The following is a 23,780-nucleotide window of genomic DNA, read 5'->3' as shown; positions in this document are numbered from 1 at the left end:
AAGGAGATTTTTTTTTTATGTAATTTGATGATTACGGGGAGGGGGGGCAGGTGTGTTTAAATACAAAAAGAGGACGGACAGACTAGACAGGAGCTGCTTCTTCTTCTCTTTATTTTAATCTGTGTGTCTGGAAAGCTGTGGATCACATACATACCGGAGCATCATCAGTGAAGCAGAGCCTCATTCGCCTACAGGGAAATAACCGAGAGCGTCTTTATACATCAGTGCATCTTACACTCAGACGAGAGAAGAGAGAAAGAAAATGTGTTTTAATAACACGTGTGTAAGAAGTCAGGAGGAGCAGATCACTGCGTCAATATGCAAAAGATCATGGTTGGTCATTGAGGCACTTAAACTGTAAATCACAATATGGGGTAAAGCCAAAATATCACTTCCCTGCACTTAATGGAATAAAAATCCTCCAAACATACAGAATAAGAAATATCTTTAAATATATTAAGCATTAAATGCACTCTCACATCAAAAAATGGCAAAAGTAAGTGTTGTCATCTGATTATAGGCTTAAAAGGTGAGAATTCACAGTATGAAAAAAGCAACAGTAAAAATCTGGAGATAAAGTGTACAAACAACATGGATGCGTATTTTACAGAGCTGCAGCTGTGGGTTTTTTTTTTGTTGCAGTTTGCAGTTTGCATATGAGGACCAGTCTTCAGGTGAAATAGGACACCGCGGCGTCCTAACTCAGGCAGGTAGTGAAGCATTTCATCACTGCATCTCTGCAGAGAGAGAGAGAGAGAGAGGAAATGACTCCATTAAAAACAATGACATAAAGAAGAGAAACAAAGGATGGTTATTGGTGGAGCGTTACTCAAAGATCATCCAGGAAAATTCATAAATAAAGAAGGAGGCAGAATCCTGTCAAGTGTTTTAAATTAAAAGTGACAAAAAAAAAGCACTCGGACCCTTTTGTTGGGTTTGGGTGTGGCCCATCATGAATTAGTGAGTGTGTTTAGGCGGCGGCGGGGGGAGGGGTGGGGGGCACCACATGCTCGCAGTGATGGGGGCTCCCTTTTCTTCAGGTAGCACTGCTATGAGGGATGATGCAATACGAGCGATCGCCATGGTAACCGTTCTCTGTATTTTCTAACCCCCCACCTCTCTCTCGCACCGTTTTTGCTCGTGCTGTCGGTGTGTTGCTATGCAGACTTTTCAGCCTGGCAGGCAGGCACGGGGATATTTTTCCGGTGGAGGAGGTGAGAAGCCCGTCAAGGTTAAAAGGAGAAGTGGGGGGGGGGGGGGGGGAGAGATCATGAGCAGTCGGAAGAGGGGGGGAGGATGGGGGAGGTCAACGGTGCTACGGTTCAATCCTCCGGTGCATAAAAATTAAAAATTCCAAACCCTCGTAGTCTTCCTCCCTTTTCCGCTTCAAATCTTTGTTTTTGAGATCCTCATGAGGCGTGATGCTATTTTGGCTCCACATGAATAAATAATCAGTCTAATTTCTGATTTAATTTCAGAGCAACAGCAGCTCCCCGATGCACTGTGGGAAGTGCACATGCAGCAGGTTTCAGTCCCCGATAACCTGCCAGCGTGGGAGGATATAAATAACAACAAGGTAAAATACATTAAAGGATCAAGTCCGTCGACCATGTGGTGTTCGAGGCTCGCCAGGTACCACAGTTTGTTTGAACACAGGAGGGAGGGAGGGAGGAGAGAGTCTTTGTGTGTTTTGACTCCAGGTTAAAACCAGGTGTGGGAAGTAACCTTAGCCAGGTCTTTTATTTTTCTACGATCTAAAATAGGACTTAACAGGTTAAAAAAAAAAGTGCAGTCTAATGTTTTTTTTTTTATTGTGTCGTCAGAGGGTCCGGGGATCAAAATAAGCTGCTGCTCTAAGACAGCATGGTAAACAATAGAGAGCTAAATGATCAAATCTAAATTAAATGAAAAATGGATTACAGTTAAGAAGCTTAAGGAGACAGACAGGACAATCGTGTGTTGGCAGGAAACATCACAACAAAGGAGTTAAGGGAGAAATAAGTGAGTCTCTTCAGGTCTGCATTTCTCCAAAGGAATTTTTTTAGGAAGGCCGACCGGAGAGAGAAAGGTCTTTGTCTCAGCTTTGTGTTGGTGTTGGCGTTCAGGTTGGGGGAGGGGGAACTGACTTGGGGTGGTTATAGGACGTCTCTCAGCTGTCAGAAAGGATTATGGGGTCGCTCGCCCACATACACAAGGCACTTAGAGGTAGAGAGAGGGAGAGACACAACCCCGCTTACAGCTGGACCGACAAAACAACATCACACCCCGTGCGTGCCGCAGAGAAAGCAGCGAGGTGGCTCACCCACCATATGGGACAATTAGAGAGGGGGAACATATGAGTTTAAGGAGATTATTTCATCTAATTTAAATCCTGTGTCGGGGTGTAGAGATGCAGAAATCAACTGCTATAGGGCTTTGATTTTAAACTCTAAACATGTTGTAAAAAAATGAGTAAATTACAAGAAACACTACAAGATCTTTATCCTCGTCTCACAGGACGGTTTATACCTCATCAAAAGTGTGCATTGTGCCGCAGAGCTTAACATAAGCTCGTGACACATAACGTAAAAGCTTCATTTGGGGGGAGTTAACTTTTGGTAAATCTCTCTCAAAGAGCATTATTCCACAAAAAAAAACTGATTTCATTTGGATATTAGGGATAAAGTGAACGACGTCACAGAGAGTGTGAAACAACAAGCTGCCATTTGTTTGACGCTAAGTGCCTGCAGCAGTGGTAGGGGGGATTACAGCCATATGGTGGAGGCAAACAGTGTTTGGATGTGAATGAAAACATGTTTTTATTAAAGAGGCACTCACAGTGTAACCCTCCCGCTTTGTTTATGTGTGGCATCAGAGAGGCAAAGAGGAGTAAACAGCATTACTGACATATAAGTGGATATTAAAGAAAGAAAGGAAGGACAGGCTGAAAGTGAAGATGTATCTAATGATGGGGAGACATTTTCTCACATATATAAACCAGACCTCAAGACACCAGACAACCTCAAACAATGTCAATATCTGTTTTGTAACCATGGCAACAAATAAGTCCTAAGCACCAAAAAAAATTGGAAATTTATTGTTGTTAGTTAACAAAAAAATGGAGGCAAACTCATGTGTACTGTCAAATTTGCTCAAATACATGTTCTCGGTCTGTAAGAGACTTAAACTTTCTGATGATTAATTGCTGGACTTTTTGTGCCTTTTCTTTAGAGATAGAACAGAGGGTAAGAGTGAGAGTGGGGAAAGGAGCCACAGGTCGGACATGAACCCGAGGTAATCCGCTTGGAGGACTAAAGCCTCTGCACATTGAGTTTTACCCAACCGCTAGGCCATCTGTGCCCTATTTTAACGTTATTTTAAAAAAAACATCTGTGTTTGTCAGTGTCTCCAATGTTTTGAATTTGGACTGCAATACCCATTTTGAACTCTAGGTGTCAGAGTTACAAATCACTCCTTTAACAAACCAAATCATCAGTTTGTCCAGCAACAAATGTCTATGACATCAACGTAAGGTCGGTGCAGACTGATTATAAATCATAAAATCATGTTGTCTTACCTGGCAAAGGGAATGTACGAGATGCTATACCTGAAACAAAAAAAAGAAATAACGATGAGGAGACACAGACTGTTTGATAACGACTAATCATAGAAGAAGACAAAACTTACAACAAGAAAGGAGCAAATATGAGATTAAACAAGTGGAACTAAAACACATGCTGGACATCATAAGGGAAAAAAAAGACCCAAAATATTTATTTCATACTATGACATCAGCGTTAAAGTCAGCAAATATTTGAACCCAAGTTGTAATTTAAAAAAAAATCGTTTTCTTTGTTGATTCGAGAACGACCCTCTGAAAACAGAAATGTTTTTTGTTCTCAACAAAGTTCTGCGTTCAGACAACTGACAAGACACAGATCTGCAAAAATGACTGAAAAACGTTATAGTATGCATGCCAGACCAGTAGTTGGTGTTGTGACTTTGTAATGAAACAACATGTGTGATTGGACAATATCCTTCCTTCAACAGAGCGGTGAGTCGTAAACACACAAACATGGCTAACGCATTAACGTTTGTGTGGACGGACGATGAAGGTGAGGTTGTAACTCCAAGTGAGACTTAACGACAAAGCCAGTAACTTTCAGGAAAATGTCGACTTGGAGTGAGCAGCAGAGACAGAACGTGGAAATACGCCATTGCTGTTGTAGTTCATCTACCTGTGCATGGCTATAGAGCTCGACAGTGACTGTCCAGAAGTAAATTTCCCCGTTTAAATCCTCCCTTGATTTTTTCACAGAATCCTTGTATCAAGAGATACTCGTGACTATATTACATTTAATCCGGCACCAAAACAGCATTGAAAATTTGAGAAAAAGTTAATTGTCTTCCTGAGTCAAGGAACTACCCATCCCACAATCCATTGCGGATGGAAATCACAGTCACTGCAGCATAACAAGGTTATTAGTGAATTTTGTGTAAGCTAACTACCTAGTGAAAATTATTTGGGGGTTGGGATGCATTGCCATGGTGACAGCGAGCTCAACCAATCAGAGGCGTCGCTGTGACACTGTATGATCGTGGGTAGTGTAGTTCTTTGCCCAGATATGCCGAATAAAACGTGTTTTTCTTAAAGGTTGATATCAGACGAACTTGTGTCTCCTACAGGAGCATTAACCATCAGCTCAGTAGCTCGTGGTCGGCCGACCCTGGATGGTTATGACATCATGGCTAATAATCAAATCCGCTATGGAGAAAATAAATTGGATTTTTACTGCCAAAACCACACTGTTGAGCCCTATTGACTAAAACCAGAATGTGCATGTGTGTTAAGTCTCTGTTTGCAAAAGGAACAGCATATTTCCAGTTTTCCGAGGTTTGAAATCTGGGACCCGTTTTCAGGCACCCAAAACGCTGTTGTCATGTAAACAAACAGCCAAAACACAACTAAAGGATACCGATTTTGGGCTTTAGTGGTTGTTGTGTAAACGTGGCGTCTATCATTATGTAGTCAATCTTTCATTCTGGTGTGTTTTAATAACATGGGATTGTAACGATGTGATGTCCGAGAGATTAAAGTTTAAAGGCATTTAAAAAAACACCCCACAGAAGGCCGGACTTTAAATAGATTTAAGACTTTAAGGCATCATTATAAAGGCTTTCTGATGAACAACACACAAGATATACGTTGAACTGCTGGATCCAGTGGTAAACACTGGACTGGAGGACCCTTGATGTTGCACAGCGGGGGAGGGGATTAACAAACCCTGATTGAGAATCGGATGCACTGTAATCTTTGCACTCGAGATACCAGACAGATTGGGAGCCAAACATAAAAGGATCACAAAAACATGAAACCCTGCGCTGGTAATGATTACAGATAAAGTTATGCAGAACAAAAATCCCCTGAGCGTTAAAACACCAAATATGTTTAAAATATGTGAGGAATCTGGTTCAGACGGGGAATGATTAACTGACATCTTACATGACCACCGGTGAACAGGAAACCCCCGACTGCACTTCTAAGCAGAGCTGTAACTATTTGTTTTTATATAGAAGGCTGGAAGGAATAATTAATGAATCAATCATAAAAAATGAATCAATTAATAATCTCATTTGTTTTCACTTGATGCTTCCAGCTCCTTAACTTTGAGGATTCTCTGCTGTTTTTTAAAATAATCTATGGCTGTGTCAGAAATCATAAACCAGTTTGTAGAGGTGTCGGAAATCTGAGTGATCATACCCTATATAGTGCATTCATTGTGAAAAGTAGTGTACATTTGATGGTCACAATCGGAGGAGTATATACCATCATGCATTGCGTTTTTGTGAACAGAAAGAGGCGTCTGACTCGACTGCTCTCAGACAAAACGAGAGGAGCAACGAGCGCATACAGAGAAACACAAACAAGTTCATATTCAGAGCTTTTTTTTCTGTGCTTTTTGTGCCTTTAATGGAGAGACAGATAAGTGGATAGAGCTGGAAATCAGGGAGAGAGAGTAGGGAATGACATGTGGGAAAGGAGCCACAGGCTGGACTTGAACCTGGGCTGCCCTTGAGGACTACAGCCTCCATACATGGGGCGCGCACACTAACCACTGCTCCACCAGCGCCCCATATTTGGAGCATTTTTACTGAAATCTACAATCTGTGATAATCAAGGAAGATCGTCAGCTGAGTAATGTACGTTTTTCCGAATGGTGATGGCAAGGCACGAGATCAGTAAACACCAAACAGATATAAAAATATGTTAAATAATTGAACATATGGTTGGTTTAAGTCAGTTGAGCAGGCTCAGCACAGAGGACACAGTCCTCGTCACACTGGTGGCAGGATCGACTCCTGATCCTGATGCTATCACTCTCTCTCCACCCACACTGTGAATTCTCTCTCTCTCTCTCTCTATAAAAAAAACATAATCTGAAGTCGTGGGCCTGGACTCTGTTATTGGAAGTGTTGTTTTTTCTAATTGTAGTCCGAGCAGCGTTTAGTCTTACCAAGAAAAACTTGTTGCGTCAAGTCCTATCGTAACTAAATAAAGCTGTTGTGTCATCAGACCTCCTCCCGCCTGCAGGTTGGTTTACTGAGTCAGCGTCGTTCAGAGGTGTTTAGTGTTATGTGGTCACTTCACAGTCTTCAGCCCGAGGGCTGGACTTTGCCCACTTCTTGTGTGGGTCAGTGTGACGCTGCATGTCTTATAACAGGACCGCCTTCACACGGACGTCTGAGTGCCTGCGTGGGAGTGTACGCAGCCCCCCCCCCTCCTCCTGTCTGTTGAGAACGAGCTCAATATGTGTGACTTGTGGTTGCCATGGCGATGCCTTTGAGAACGGAAGTGAATGTACAACATGTAGGTGCAAGAGCGGTGTAGTTACGAGGCTGATGCTCTGACACTGTCTGTTAGCTCGGGGGGGGGGGGGGGGGGGGGGGTGTTCCCATGCAGTCGCACACGGAAGCTCTTTTGTTCCTACTGTGCAAATATGTTTAAATTAATGAACATACAAGTGCTGGCATGCCCACACAAGTCACAGACAGGTTTTATTATTCACTGCGATGTTTGAACTGAACCCTCCCGACCTTTTTAACAACGTGGGATCTCGTCTCAATCAGCTGCTCGGAGTTGAGTGCAGCATTACGAGGTGGACGTTTAAGATGTACATGAACACTTAAACTGTGACACATAATTATTTACATCAGTCTTCTATGTTAACGCTAAATATCCCAGAGCCTCGAGCATTTATACATAAATCATGTCTTTGCCAGCTTCTCCCAACTCTCAGAAAAAATGTAATCTTCAGCCAGAGAGAGATTTTGTGAGAAAGAAATTTCCCAATTTGTCCGGCTAAAACTCACCTTGATCATGTGTTTACAATCTCAAAGGGCAATCTAGTTTGGCTAATCTTGACAGGTCTTCAGCCTTTATTATAAATACAGACAGAATGTGCTGGAGTAGCTTTAAAAACAACCCATTTGGACTGAAAAGTCTCAGGTCCTTTTTGATTGGAAATGCAGCTTTTGTCTCATGTGTGATTAACACAGGTGGAAACACCGTTCTGTCTCTGCATCTCTAAGCAGCTTCACGCTGATCCTGGCACTGCCTCATCCTCTTCAGGCCAACATACTCAACATACTGACCGACCACGACCTCAGGGAACCAACCCAGCAGCAGGTATGTAGAGCAGGTGTCCCTGACAGCTTAGGCAAACTAGAGCTAATCAGTCAGCTGATTACAGTTTGGCATTAAACGTACACAAACATGGCATTACATTCACTGCATATAGCCTGGGCTTAGCTCCTGAACAGTGGGAACTCGTATATGGTGTGGTTGAACGTGCTGTGTGAGTAGGTGTGAGTTCACACATGTATACGTTCAGCTGTGTACCCGGTCGCAGCAGTAAGTAAGCTTTAAGAATCAGCTCAAGTCACTGACATTTAGCGCAGGCCAGAGCAGCTGGAGAAAAGTTCCCCATCACAGACGGACGGCTCTATCCGAGTAGGAGGAAGTGATAAGTTAATTAAGACTTTCTGATCACACTTACCAGGTCATCGCCAAGAACTGCAGAACACAGAAGATGATAGCCAGCCCCTTTTTATGCCACTGTGAAGTGAAACACAGAGAGTTTTTTATTCTAATAGATCGTCACACTGCACTAAAAACAATGAAGGCTGAATGTGGCTTTAAAAACGTGTGCACTTACCCAAAACACTGCACAAAGTGTGAGGACAAGGCAGAGCTGATGGAAGAAGAAGGAAAGAGTTAGCTTCTTAAACAAACGTAGTGATTTGTAAACATCAAAAGCAAATCATAAGCTGCATTTAGAAGTCCTTCAGATGGTTCAGTTTTCCTGGGAATGGACGTTGTTCTTCCAGCTTTGGGTGCTCATGACCTTTAATCCAATATTTGAGACAAAATGAACAAATAGGTTGGGATGACTATTTTTGCTCTTACTAAACTAACTGATGCATGTGAATTAATTAGAAGCTTTCTGACCAGAAACTATTTTTTTGATCTGCCCTGTTCCTGTGTAATACGACAGCAGCCTGACTTTAGCTGCTGTTGCTACTTGAGTGTTTAAATGAATTTTCCTAAAAAAAAAAGAAAACAAATAAATCTTTATTTAATTCCACAGCTCATACGTACAATAAACCCGCACCAAGTGCCTAAAGGCTTTGTCAAGATAGGTATTGGATTTCTGCAATCCCGCAAGATCACAAAGTAACGACGGATGTATCAGAAAGTCATCAGAGGTCTAGAAACCTTTCACACCCCCAAGACAAGGTGCACGCTGATTCAAGAGTAACGGCCCCATGTCGAGTAGAATATAACAAGTTAAGGACTGCGTTGCAATATTAAGAATTTTCTGTATATATATATATACATATTTCAGAGTGAGCTGGATAACACCCAGAAGAATCTGGAAGTATCCAGTTTTGTGACGTGCTGACGTATGTACAAGAGGTAACCGTGCTCAAAAGCTGGTTGTGCCTGGAGCAAGGTGAGTGTAGACCAGCGAGAGACCGCCGGGAGGGGCATCTGGGCGTAGTGAGTGCGCCCTCAGGTGCACATTAATCTGTCAGATGTTTGAATTTATTTACATTCTTCCTTTTAGAATAAAGAAATTGCGGCTATGAATTAAGATAAAACTTAATATTGAGTAACAACATAAAGAATCTGGTTTAACTTCAGGTCTGAACATATAATGATAGTTACCAGCATCACGATGGTGGCGATCAGTCTGGTTGGTTCGAACATACGCTTCAGCTGTTTAAGTGGACCCATCAGGAAGCAGGTGCTGTAAGAGAACAAACAAGAGAAACATCAGACAACCAAACCTCCACACTTTGCTGTTCAAACTGTTAACACGTTTAATTATTTCTCTCATGTCTACTCTGCATATCAGGAGGTTAGATTTTAGCCCTGTGCAGTACGGAACATTTGTTATGAATGTGCTTTTTTCACAAGTGTGAATCTTTTCAGCATCTTCAGCATTTGGTTTCACCTCCATATTCATTCAAAAGGTTGCTTTAAAATATTGGTTTATATTAAATAATAATTATTAATTAGTATTGTCATCATATGTCTCTTAACACACAAACAAAAGACTTCTGTGACATCAAAGTTGTGTAGATAAACCAATCAAATTCATCCCACATTTTGCAATTATTAGGACCGGGGTGAAGATAGTTTCATATTTGACATTTGCCTGTTTTCGCATCGATTACCTTCAATAAATCCGAGTCAAAGCATCGATTTCTCACAGTTTGGGGATATGTTGGAGAGCAGATTAAGGCAGACATTTCACAGTTTTAATAAACTTTAAATAACCAAAAATGACAATGCAACTGGGAGCGCAAAGAACTGAATGTCTGTCCAACACGCCGGTGACTATAGGCGGAGCTAGGGACCGTCATAAAAGTGCAATACGGCTCATTCCAATATTCAATAACTTCTTTGTTTTTCACCATAGACATCTCAACCCACTGCTATTATAGAAGGTGACAGCCCTTAACATTTCACACCAATGAATACAAAATAAAAATAACTCTGCAAATCATCATTATCAATGACATATTGCCTTAAATAAGCACATTTCGAGGTTATAATCTCAATAGCTTTCTCATTTTTGATTTTATCGACATTAAATCACCTCTCGTGTCCTGGACATCCTCTCACAAATTTAACAGTTCATACTTTGTGAAGCAGGCCATTAACAAATGCCTTAATACCATTATCAAGGGCCTGTCGCTTTAAATGTGCAATTTTCAAGGTTGGAATTTCAATAGCTTTGAAATGAAAAATACTATCTTCACCCCGGTATTATTAGGGTGTAAATATTTAACGCCCGACACCCTGATGACACGCTGAAAACCTCCTACATGATGCTTGTGTGACGTCAGTGAGTGTAACAGACAAAGGCTTTCCCCAGCTGACGAGGCAGGCAGAGCTGGCTGAGTGGGTAGAGGGAGACTGTGAGGCGTCACATCTGTCAGATGAGACACCACAGTAGTTTGTGTTGACGCAGGCTTTCTGTACCGCACAGCTGAGGAGGATTGGCACTGTTTGTTTTTTTTTAAACTGTTCAGTGTGACAGAGACACTAATAAGGTTCCTGCTGATTGGAGAGGATGACATCACTGTTAATGACACTAATCATAATCTATTTTCATCTTTCTACACTGAACTCTGAGGTCTCTTGACAATCAGTTTATTGAAGTTACTTTGCCTCCGCTGTAAAAGAAGTCAGCTAATGTAAGATTTAAGGCAAAAAAAATTAAAAGCGGCTCCGCCCTCGAGAGTGGTCAGCCCGTATTTGAATCTGTCCTGTGGCTTCACCACATGTCTTTCTCTCTCTCTCCCTGATTTCTCACTCTATCCACTGTCCTATCTTTAGAATAAAGGCACATAATATATATACATGTATGTACAAAATACACGATAGAAAAGTATCTTACTATCTGATCAGACATTAAGGAAACATGCTATGTTGAAGTGCTGGCTTCTCTGACAACAATGCAGCAGCCAGTATGTCCTCCTTCTAACTTTAGATTCTGCTCCTGAATGCTCTGGATTTGTTTGGACCAGAGAAGGTAGGCGCTTTTAAGGAGACCCCCACATGGCCGTTTTGGACGCCCCTCGGTTTTCCAGATATGAGAGCAGTTATCAGGTCAACAGGTGTTGCAGCGATGGAAGCCGGCAAGAGAAGTGGTTCAGATAGAAGTGATTGTACCCGACCTAAAAAGCCTCTGCATGTTTCTAATAAGCTCCACGAGCAGAAACGTGCTCAAACTAGGATCAATATTGGAGATGCTTTTTAAAAATGGAGAGAGGTTAGAACACAGAAAGGTTTACAGACCCATGCAGAGCTGGATAAACACTGAAGCTTCAGAGTCCACCACATGGTGACCTGTGTGAGCATCCACTCTAGAGAGGAGGGGGGGGACAGCTCTCTACAATGTTTAGAATTAAGATTGCAGTACCCATTTTAAACACTAGGGGTCAGAATTACATTCTGCTCCTTTAATTGTTCCATCTAATATTATTCATTCTATTCTACAGTATTTCTATTAGTATTCTTGAATTAGGTTTGCTCAAGCCAGATGCTTATATTGCCTGTCAACATATTTTTTGTTACAGACAGAAAAAGCGATATGTGTTAGAGGTCTGTCTGTTTTGTTATTAACACGATCATGTCAGCCTAATGATGACGACTCCCCTGTCATGTAACCTTCCTCTACTGTGGGGGTTAAAACTGGACAATCTTTAAAATATGAAACCCCCTTGATTGGTAACCTGGGCCATGACAGACGAAGGTGACCCAGTTTCTTGACACATCTAAACCCTGTGGACATATGATACCTGAAAATAGACACTGCCCTGTCTGGGAAAAAATACCCTCATCAATGGTCGACTGTCACAGACGTCTGAGACTGTGTGATTATATTTAGACCACACATAATCAAGATTTAATTATCCATACAGTTTTAAAATATCGATGCCTAGTGAGGATATATTTCAGTCTTACTTAACGTTTATTGTTAAGACAGTTGAACGATACAAAATGAGGATAGAGAACTGAACATGTCAGTGAAGCAGAATTATTAGAAAACTAAATTGTAACTGAAATTTTAACTCAATTAATTGCCCAGCTCTACTTTCAAATGACATGAAATTAAGATGATTAAGAGAGAGAGAGAGAGAGAGAGAGAGAGAGAGAGAGAGAGAGAGAGAGAGAGAGAGAGAGAGAGAGAGAGAGAGAGAGAGAGAGCAAGAGAGAGCGAGAGAGCGAGAGAGAGAGAGAGAGAGAGAGAGAGAGAGCTGCAAAATGTACGCTTCTATGTTCAGGTGTCTGCATTGTTGATGAATTATAAAACAGTCTCTGCTGCCCACACCCAATTTCAGTTTTGAAAATTGTTGTAACTTCTTGACTCTAATGTGACTCCAAAGACCCGTCACTGAGTGTATTAGCAAACTGTATATTTATGCAAATTCTGATCCTATCATTGGGGAGTTGAATAAATAATCCCGTAGGCCGGAGCACAGTCTCCCCTGTTTGTCGTCAATAAATCGGAATGAAAACATTTGGTTTCTCAGGTAAACTGGCAGCAAACGCTGAGTTTTAATAAATGCACAGAGGGGAGCTGTGACAGTAAAATACAGTTTAAATAAAGCTCGATTAAAGACCTCAGACAAATGTGCAGTAGTGCGACATTCAGCTGTAAAATTTGATTGTAAACGTCCAACATTGCATCAGTTTGAGTCTGATGCTCATCATAACATTTATTCCTTGCAGTTTGCCACATAGGTGAGAATACAAACCCACGCTGTGTAATTCTCACACCTGCAGGATTGAGCTGGACAGAAGGGTCCTTCTTACCTGAAAAGAGCAGCGAGATTTCCTAGTGTGTAGAAGACGGCGAAAAGCTTGACTCCACCTGGAAGGAAGAGCAGAGCTGTGCCCTGGTGAAACAGGAAAACAGTCTCTGTCAGCTTCACAGCATCATAACTTAAATGTGAGTAAAAGACAAAAACAATCCTCTTACAAACATGCAAACAAAAGACAGGAACTCGGCTTGTTGTCCTTGTGTTTTTACAGGAGCACAAATAGCTCCCCCTAGTGTCCAAAAAAAGGATTAATGACTCAGTGCCAGGTTGACGGTCTCTGGTTTTATAATCCTAACGAGTCTATGATTAAGATCACTTTCAGAGTAAAGAGGATTTTAGACACACGTTGTTTAAACCCTGTATCCAGGCAGGATAACTTTGGTCATAGTTATTAGGAATAAATACATTTTGAAGGAAGATTTAATAACATTTAATATTCAACATTTAAACAACCTGCTTCTAATAATTACATTTTATAAAATGGACATCCTATATTTATAAAGAAAAATGAGCTCGGGCCTGCCCCTGTAAGGATGTATAAACATGTATAAATGTATAAAATGTATAAACAACAGAGACATCCATAGATGTATGATGTATGAACCGAGAGAATCACCAGCTCTGTGAATTTCCTCGCCCATGCATACACCTCGAGGTCATGTCGCTTCGTCTGTGTGAATTCCCACCTATGTGGTTTCATGAGCAAAAGCTGTGTGTGATTTAACTTCCTGTGGTTTTGCAAGCTTTGTACAACCAACCGAAAAAAGCTCTCATGATCCAGCCCATCTTTACTGTGCTGCTCTACCTGCTTCTTTGACATCTTATCTGTTAAAAACAGGGCTGTACTCAAACGCATCACAACCACAGCTGCCAGAATAATAGAACTCAACAACAGGGTCATGACGCAGACTGCAACCTCAACAGAACAGGACATCACACACGTGCACAACACATCCACCTCGCGCCACAGAGACGGAGGTACAGAGCAGTGAGGTGCAGAAGAGTCGCTTTGTGAGGAGCCTGATCCCTGATGCCCTGAACAAAAGGCCCCGCTGAACAGAACGGAGTGTGGACTTCTGTTGTGTGACGTTGTTTGTTTTACTGAGTGTTTTGTGTATGTACTCTTCTTTGGTGGGTATTGTCTGTTGGACAGAAACGGTGCTGTGAAAATGAATTTCCCCATAACGACCATAAAGTCGAAGTCTCTTTTTTTTGTGATTGCCTTGAATCTGCAAAAATGATTTATTTATATTGTTATGTTATAATTCTGTCTCCTCAAAAACAAAGTAGAGCTCTGTTACCAACCGGAAACCTCCAGCGTTAATAAATGAACGCTGTTCATAAGTTAATAAGTTCAAAATCCTGCAGTTCCTCAACTGTCCACTAGAGGCTGGCACCAAGAGAATCAGAAATTACATACACACCCATTGAAAATAGTGCGACTTTCCAGCAGAAATTAACATCTTTACAGCCTGGTAGAAAAACCAAAATATGTCTGATTAGCCCGGGGGGGGGGGGGGGGGGGGGTCGGTTTTTTAAAAGCTGATCTGTTTAGATTTTATGAAGGATAAGAGTTATTCACAATGAGGCGTGTAGCTGACGTGATTGACAGGTGGGTGGGGTGTAACGGTTGTGAAGAGGCTTAAAACCCGCCTCAGCTCCAGCTCTCAGCCTGTCATATTTACAATCTATGTCTGTTATATTATTATCACTTAAGTCATATTTTTCTACATCTTGGACTACCTTCTTCTCTGGAATATTTAACTTTGTTTGACCTCTATCGGTGACACTGGGTCTTAAACATATTTTTGTTAATCATCCTCAACTTCAGACACTAAAGCAGTGACGGACAATTCACAGGTGTGAGTGTAATTGTAGTAGAGCTGTGCATCTTCACTGGTCTTACGATTCGATTACGATTATCCAGTCAACGATTCGATTCGATATCACGATGCATCGCGATTCATCCTCCATTTTCTATTTTACTGCACATGGCTACTTTTTCATAAACAGAGACAAACAGTCACATAAATATGAACTCCTTTAGTATAATTTGAAAAGTGCAACAATGTCATTATCAATATCTTTACATTGTAAGTTAAAATTAATACATTATATAGATAGCCTACAGTATAAGTAAAAAGTAGGCTATACGTGTTTGTGTGTTTAGTTTATTATACGAGACAAAGATGTTTTGAAGTCTCTGTGTGTTCTCTTCTCAGGACGTTGTAGCCTTTAGCTTTGTTCAGGGTTAGTTTTGTTTCTGTCCTTTCTACTTCAGACAGTTGTGTTTCTGCTGTAAACACCCCATTTCCTGATATGGATGTTTCACATTAAAAACGCTTCAACTTCAGATAGGCCGGGGACTTTTATTGTGAAGAACTTGTCAGCAGTAGAAAGTGTTTATCATTGAATGAACGCAGCTTCAGCGGAGGTGACGCTGTGTCGGGAGTCAACTGTGTTTACAGCCGCTCGATCGATGCATTAATCGTCTAGTCTGCATCGCGATGCATCGATTAAATGATTAATTTCAACAGCCCTAAATTGTAGTGACTATGTACTGAAGACTGATGTGTCCAACAAAACAAACTGTAAAAACCTTAAAAAATGGTATTAAAACCACAAAAACAAAATCTCCTGTTGTCTGTCGTCATTCCTCCTCTTCTTTCTTATTTGTATTTTTACCCCTGCAGCAATAAAACAAAGTGACATGCGTCCATCACTTTCATCTTTAAGCGCAAGGCCGTAGGATTTCCTCTTGGTGGCACTGGAGCTGAGCTGTGAATGCAACTCTTAAATCTTTTATAGTTCCTACAAATCGAAACACAGCAGCGGAAAAACTCACCATGACCATTGCAAACAGTGTTAACTTTGTGCATACGCTCTGCATTCCTTATGCTAGTGGAGATACAAATAAGATAAAAGCAGTTTGAGCTATTTTAAGAGAAGAGACACTCACGAGTATTGAGCACAGGATGCCTGCAGCGAAGCATATGAAGAACCATTTCACCCTGGTGCTGTAGCTGAGGGAGCTGGCATCGAGGACCTGGTGAGAACAATGGGAGGATGTCACAGGACAAACCTAATGACCTGCAGAGAGACGCACAGACTTCCCTGCATGCTGATGATTTACACATGTTTGCTAGAGCAGGGCAGATAACGTCCGGCTTACAGTTTCATCTTAAAACATAAAAACACACACACGACACAGGCTGTAGTAAAAGGAGAGGACACTCTACTCGGTACACTGAACTCAGGCAAATGAAGCAATAAAAACAAGCTGTAAAGATGAATCTGTAAAAACATGCAGACGACTTATAGAGAGAATAATTAACCTTCCAACAAGTTAATAAACTACCATCAATTATCTGCAGAGTAAGAACACAAGGTTGAGTTAGTCACTTACCTCATTCCCTCCTTATGGTGAACGCATGTGAAAAGTATAAATACACAAATAAATATTATGTATTAAAAGCGGACAGAAGAATCACTAGAGCGACCAAGGCAGTCATTTTAACCCGCCATCTTTTAATTTTCTAATGCAGCAACTTTTGGTAAAACCCACAGCAAATATGTGATTTTTTTATTCTGATATTGTTACTTTATCACTATTTCAAAACACAAATAATATTCTTGGGTCGTCACAGTAATTTCTAATGCATTATAACAGTATATCATTTCATGCACTTGAAGTCTGGCTGGGCGATATATCCAGGTTTTAAGAATGACTGATATATTTTCAATTGAGTTATAGGGTACGACAAAAAACTATAGTTTACACTGGGTTAAAATAACGTTATACGATTCTTCCATAGATACACCAGTTCACCCTTTTCTCTTCTCTCTCTGTCCCTCTCTGAGCAAAACTCAAAAACCACCTGAATAACCAAATATACAGCTGTGTGTTCGTTATGCAGAGAGCATTTTATTTAATGTTTATATCATTTATTTGACAAAGAGTAGTTTGGGTACGTGTTGACATTATGCAGCTGGCTGTTAATAATAATATTGTGTATCGCAATTAAAGGCAGACTCAGTAGCAATTTCAGTTGCAGTTTGTAAACACAACATTCAAGCACAACTCCCCCTGCAGGACTTGGTGTGTATATTTAATCCTTGAACCCACACTGCAAGCTACCTGAGAATATTACATTTGCTGTGACGGAAAAGCCGATAATTTAGCATTCTAGCACAAGCTAACCACCGCTGTTTGGCACCTGCCTGTCCAACAGAAAGCAGACCAAACTCTGTTCAGCTCTTCAAACCAAGTCGCTCCTTAAGTGCCCCAAAGCGGGTGAAATTCAACCCTAGGTTCACGCTTGTTTTGGAGCATGCTTTATCCACTTGGTGTTTCACCTCACTGTCATTATATTTCCTCTTATTTGCTGCTATGTCTACCATAGTCACCATTTTAAATGGCATCCAGTCATTGAATTGTATCCACTCCCAATCTCACCTGTGCGTGTCATTGGCTTGGGGGAATAACATCCACTTAGGGGTGGGTGAGGCTCAGTGGTAGAGTCGGCCACACTTTGGGCAAGACCCTTAACCCAAAGTTGCTCCCGCTGCTTCGTCAGCGGTGTTAATGTGTTTGTGTAAGAATGGATTAGTTAATGATGGACACTTCAGATAGCAGCCTCTTCCACAGGGTGTGAATGTGTAGGTGTGACCTACGTTTGTAAGAGGGCTTTGAGTAGTCGGAAGATTAGAAAAGTGATAAACCAGCTCAAGTCCATTTACCATTTACTCACCACCCAGAAACAACCAAAACATGTAAATCCAGTCAGAGGACCGGGTCTCTCTGCGGACACAGTCTCCACCTCACATGTTTGGAGGCTCATAGATGATGACAAGCATTCCTTTTGAATAAGTCTGTATTATATATTTTAAGAAAATGCTACTGACACTACCTTTAGGCAAAAAAATGAGAGTTGGTCCATATCACCCAGCCTTATCTTGGTGTATGTTAATGTGAATTATATATATGTAAATTGTACATATAGTAGCCTATATCAAATTGTGTGTATATATATATATATATATATATATATATATATAGATTGTATTAAATGTATAATTGTAAACATACTGTATCAAACTGTATAGATATAAGGATGGTATAAATATATAAAATGTAAATATAGTACATCAAATTGTAAAAATAGATATGTATATATAGATATAGGTATATGGATTGTATAAATATATAAATTATAAAAAATCATAGTATATCAAGTTGTATATATGTGTGGAAAATCAGTGGATTGTAAATATCAAATATAGTATCATAAATATAGTATAGCAGATTGTATATATAGAGCTTATAAGGAACACAGGAAGCTAATTTAATTTAATAAATATTAATTATTGAGCTGTGGAAAAGGGGTAGGATTAAATAAGTTTTATACTTCTTCCTTCTCCTTTTCAGGCATATCAATTGGATAAATGTAATTTTCTTTTTCTTTTTGTGAAATAATTTGAAGATTATTTTTAGTTTATTGTATTTTCGTGCTTTTCATTTTGTTTTGTATTTTTGATGTTTGTTTTATTTGATATGTCTGAAATAAATGTAATCAATCAATCAATCAACCAATCAACCAATCAATCAATCAACCAATCAATGTTGAAGTTACAATAGACTCTAAACACGTCACTGTTACCTAGCAACATGTAATCTGTTTCCTCCAGTGCTACTTCAGGGTTAAAACCAAGACGGAAATTATAAATAAAAAAGGAAGTTCTTTGGTTGTCTACTCACTTAAACTTTTCTAATTCATTAGGATAACATTTTAATTGTAATTTTAATTGTTTATTTTAAGTCGTTTTAACCTTCTGGATAAACATAAATCTATTTAGTCTTACATTTAAATCTCTATTATTCATGGTATGTGCAAATAATCGATTAAGAGTCAGAATTAAAGGTTATAAACTCGTTGTAGTTTATCACAGATCGTAAAAAAGAGTTTTTAAAGTGTTAAAATAGTTTCACTCGGTTGTTTACGTTTCGACGCTTCGATGCTAGCAGATCGTAAACTCACATTTATGCTTTAAAATACACATAATACCACACTGACAATAACAGCGACTATCTACAAAGTAACACAGAGTGAGAAACATGATGACACAACTAGTAAACACTTTGACACAGAGTTATATTTTCGTTTAGCTTCATCTAGTGTGTAAAACAAAGTTAGCATTAGCGGCTAACTCTGACAGACTGTTAGCTACCTGCGCGGTGAGACCCAACTCTTCGTTTTCCTCTTGGCCGCTGAGCACACGACGAAGCTTATCCATCGCTGGAAGCTTTATAGAAAAGCTGAACTGTGAATTTCTATCTTTTTTTCCACCTGTATATCCGCTGTTTGTGTCTGTGTAAGTTTTGGCTCACAGCAGTTTTCAGTTTGACTTCCGGGCTCGCTGGACGATGCTGTCTGTGATGATGCGTTCACGTGATGTCGGAATAATTGGAAGAATGATATTTCTTCTTCTTCTTTAAGGCTTCATGGCGGTTGGCAAACAACGAATTGGTGCATTTCCACTACCTACTGGTAAGGAGTGTGGATCAAAATATCTAATACGGCCGGACAGCAGGTTTCATCTGGCCCGCGAGACGTTTTGGGAAGAAGGAAATGTATAGAAAAATATTTTGAGATTTTTTTATAAATTAAATATTTGTAATACGTATTTTCCCTGAATTGTATTAAAACATAATGTAAAATGAGCAACGTAAAGGTTGATATCATGATACAAATATTAATTAAACAGGGCACTTTGAACTATCTTGTCAGCAGGGAGCATCACCAGGGCCGGCCCGTGGCATAGGCAGTATAGGCAAATGCTAGGGGCCGCCCAGCCTCCACAGGGGCCGCCCAGCCTCCATAGGGGCCGCCCAGCCTCCACAGGGGCCGCCCAGCCTCCATAGGGGCCGCCTCCATAGGGGCCGCCCAGCCTCCATAGGGGGCGCCAAGCCTCCATAGGGGCCGCCCAGCCTCCATAGGGGGCGCCAAGCCTCCATAGGGGCCGCCCAGCCTCCATAGGGGGCGCCCAGCGTCCATAGGGGGCGCCAAGCCTCCATAGGGGCCGCCCAGCCTCCATAGGGGGCGCCAAGCCTCCATATGGGCCGCCCAGCCTCCATAGGGGGCGCCAAGCCTCCATAGGGGCCGCCCAGCCTCCATAGGGGGCGCCCAGCGTCCATAGGGGGCGCCAAGCCTCCATAGGGGCCGCCCAGCCTCCATAGGGGGCGCCAAGCCTCCATATGGGCCGCCCAGCCTCCATAGGGGCCGCCCAGCCTCCATAGGGGGCGTCGCGGCAGAAAAGTTGAAGATAAGAAGAAATAGAAGGAAAAATGCGGTTAAATATCATTCAATATTATTTACCTAATATAATTTTCATGCTTTCATTTAGTCATGATACAAAAGAAGCCATGGAAACCCATCTATCATATTTAAAGAGGCTCTATTTTCTTGCCTCCTGCATGAGGTGGCTCATCACAACACAGCTGCTCGTTACCTGCTCGTTGGAGGAGGGCAGGTCACTTATTAGAAGTGAGAGACACTGTACGGATTAATATCTCGTTTATAAATGACCGTAATGTAAACAACAACAAAGCCCTCGGGAGCCCAGGGAGGAAAAAGAAGAAGAGGAGAAAAAATGTGAAAAAGACTCAGAGGTCACGTGCTGCACGGATCAATTATCTGTTGTATTTAAGATAGCTTCTGTGTTACCAAATCGAATTAACATCAGTTATTTCCACTGTACTTTAATTAGGTTAAGATTATTCATGTTAAGAAAAAAACCAGTGTAAGAAATACACTTCTTCTTCTGTTCTTATTTTGTTGGTTGACCCAAAACCTCTGAGCCTGAGAGCATTAATGCATTTTTTGCATGAAGTCTTCCCTGAATAGATCTGTGTGCATGCTGTAGGTCTGGTTGTTAGGAAAACGTTTGGGCTCACCTGAAAAACTATGCTTAGGTTTCTGTACTGCTCTGAAGAGAAAATAATATTTTGTGTTCACACTATATTCTAAAATGCCCATCGTTTAACAAATGCTCATCTTCTCTCTCCGGATGCAATTCTAAAACATTGAAATCCCTCCCCTGCCGTCCCTGTCCCGCCTGTGACCACTTCTGATCCCTGCACGGGTTGATATTGTTTGTTCTGTTACACTAGTTATTTTGTATTTATTTATAAGAAATATTAGAGTTATTAAAATGTTATTCATGTTTATTTATAAGTATTTTTTTAGTTTAAAATAAATAAATAATGTTAAATATAAAACTGTATGCCAGTTTTCTTTAAGTGGATGAATATAATATATTAGTGGTCAAACTTTCTGCAATTTAAGGGGCAAACGCTAAAATCTTGCCTATAGGGCACCAAAATGGTTATAGGGCCTGCTTTAGTATCACGAGCTGCTCCTGCATTACGCTGGTAATACATCACATCAGAAAACAGGCTGAACACCTGAGACAGGTGACACAGATTGCAGGTTTTCAAGAGAGATCGAAGGAGCGATATTTCTTTAGTTTGATTTGCTCACAAGTTGCCAGAAGTTCATCAAAGCTACAGGACTTAACCGCTGCACTGCGCGCGCATCCTGACGGTCTTCAGTTCTTCACACTTCTTACCAGTTTCTTCTGTCTTGACTGATGTAAAACAAAAGTTTGGCTGGTAATAACAAAGCTTCCTATGGAGTGATCCACAAAGAGCAGCTCGTGCAAATAAAAAACAATCCTCTCTGTCCTGCGTAACGTAATATTAACTGATTTTATTTACAGATGGTTCATTTTTAGGTCACCCAGAGGTGAGCGTGTTGTGTTGATCACCTAAAAGTTTTCAGCGTGACCTCACTTCTAAATGCAGTAGCCTGTTGTTGCGTCTTTATCACCAGCTTTAATCAGACCGTAAAAATATAACTATTACTGAACATTTCATTCTTATCCAAAAACGATATCACGCTCAGGCTGTCCGATCATACAGAGGTCCGCTGGTTTCACCATGGAGCAGAGCTAAAATACTTCCTCGAATTGCGCACGGAGATGAAACAGATTCATGGCGCATAAAAAGTCAGTGACAGAGTTAGATCACGATAGTGCGGACACGGAGAAGAACAGACTGCCAGACTCATATCAAAACTCTTTTAACGAGTTTACTTAGTTAAAGAAGTTGAACTCCACACGGAGCTGATCAGACTGCAGTGATCAACTGAAGGAGAAATTCAAGTCTGTTGGTTTGGAAACATGTTTTCATTTTATAATGCCTAACACTAAAATACCTGAAGATGCATCTCTGTGTGTTTGTGACAACTTATTCATGTGAGCAGGTTTTATCTCTAATGAACCTTAACGAGTGCACACACACACACACACACACACACACATCTAAAGTCTCTCTCTCTCTCTCTCTCTCTCTCTCTCTCTCTCTCTGATCACAGGGCAGGTAGAATAACCTGTCAAAGTTTCTACAACCTTGAACAGCAATATTTAAATATAATATAATAATCTCAAACAAAACATCATTCTTGATATTTTCTTCTGTAATGTGGTACATTTAAATATTTCCATGTGCCAACATGCAGTTTGCAGTGACAGTTAACCCCTCTGCTTAATGTTAATGTTCAACTTTTCTATACAATCATACATTAGCCTCTATATTCATGAGTTGAGTTATAGTGATGTTGGCAAAATTAGCCTATAGCCTTCATTTTCTGATTCCTATAAGGTATCTATTAAAAATCCAAATTTACTTTAATTTCTTTCAGGTTTTCCATCATCTGTCTTCTTTTTTTCATGTCTTCTTCCACCTTTCTTTTCTTGCCTGACATCCTCGTACATGTGTCGCACACCAACAGCATCGACCTCCCTCACGTCAACACCGACAAAGCCTGCAAGCGAAACAACTTGGACAGCCTACAGGAAGCTAAGCCAATCAAAAAACAGACCTGTCTCAAAGAGGTATTTGAGAGGCGCCTTTTTTTCCCCTTCAACCATGCCTTCAAAACAGTGTTAAAAACATTTGCTCAACAAGCAAATTCAAAGGCAAAGCTGTTGACAAATCATCAATAAACCAAATAAAAACCTTGAAAGTAATTTAAAAAGCCGTTGTTTTTAAATAAATCCTGAATCAGATTCACAGTATGTTCAGCTCTGTTGTCGTAAATAAGAATTAAACTCGTGATAAAATTGTTACACATCATATATTACATGATCTGTTTTCAAATGCTTCATGCTCACTGCTGTTGCTTTTCTGCAGCTTTGTCGCCCTCTAGTGGTTTTACCCCGGAACTGTTACTGAGAGTACCAGGGGCGTCATGCAACCCAAAATGATGGGGGTTGGTGGCTAAGTTAGAGTGGGGTCAAAGGTTACCTTCTAGGAGAATTAATGTAAAGAATGTGGCTATTTTCTACATTTTCAAACATTTACGTATAATCAAATGCATGAGGGATATTATGTCTCCATCGGTTTGAAACATCAGATTAATTATGCCAAATTTCTCAAATCCTAATTACTACAATTATTTTGTAGCTTTAAATGTACAATATGTAGAATTTTGTTACAATTTTTACATTCAAATATCTAATCTAATTTAAAAAAGGACAAAACCCATTTTATACTTTTTTTGTTGTTGAGTACTTTCATTCAGTTATCAAAGCCAGAGAAATATGATATTTAGGGCCAGAAGCACTGCCAGGTGCGTAGGACCCTATTGGAATGCTAATGATTATTAGGGCCCAAGCACGAACCATGCGAGGACTTCGACGCAAACTCAGTGTCAAGTCCGATTAGACCCACAGGTGCTGACAGGAAGTGACCAGAGGCAAAGCACAACATTGAGGGCAGTTCTTGAGAGCTCTAATCAGTATAGAAACCATCTTATAAGTCATCATTATCAAACAAAAAC

General features: G+C 40.6%; 1 protein-coding gene and 1 long non-coding RNA gene across 3 annotated transcripts; one reads left to right on the top strand and one right to left on the bottom strand.

The window, feature by feature from the left end:
* Positions 1–94: 94 nt before the first annotated feature.
* sft2d1 (SFT2 domain containing 1) lies at positions 95–22,762 on the bottom strand. 2 transcript variants are annotated; one of them, XM_020653467.3, is made up of 8 exons: positions 22,626–22,762; positions 15,839–15,925; positions 12,872–12,954; positions 9,209–9,290; positions 8,196–8,231; positions 8,037–8,095; positions 3,557–3,586; positions 95–737 (listed from the first exon to the last, which is right to left on the bottom strand). In XM_020653467.3, the coding sequence occupies exons 1-8, from the start codon at positions 22,731–22,733 to the stop codon at positions 698–700; spliced, it is 525 nt and encodes a 174-aa protein (XP_020509123.1). In that variant the 5' UTR covers positions 22,734–22,762; the 3' UTR covers positions 95–697. The 2 variants fall into 2 exon arrangements, with proteins under 2 accessions (XP_020509123.1, XP_020509124.1); XM_020653468.3 differs by lacking the exon at positions 22,626–22,762 and adding an exon at positions 19,108–19,331.
* Positions 1,083–13,856, top strand: LOC136180336 (uncharacterized). Its single transcript, XR_010667009.1, has 5 exons — positions 1,083–1,214; positions 1,479–1,576; positions 7,573–7,666; positions 12,842–13,007; positions 13,718–13,856. It is a non-coding gene; the product is annotated as an uncharacterized lncRNA (long non-coding RNA).
* Positions 22,763–23,780: the final 1,018 nt, after the last annotated feature.

Source organism: Labrus bergylta, chromosome 10 (assembly GCF_963930695.1).
Source record: "Labrus bergylta chromosome 10, fLabBer1.1, whole genome shotgun sequence".
Classification (NCBI taxonomy): domain Eukaryota; kingdom Metazoa; phylum Chordata; class Actinopteri; order Labriformes; family Labridae; genus Labrus; species Labrus bergylta.
This window is presented reverse-complemented; position numbering and strand designations above follow the sequence as displayed.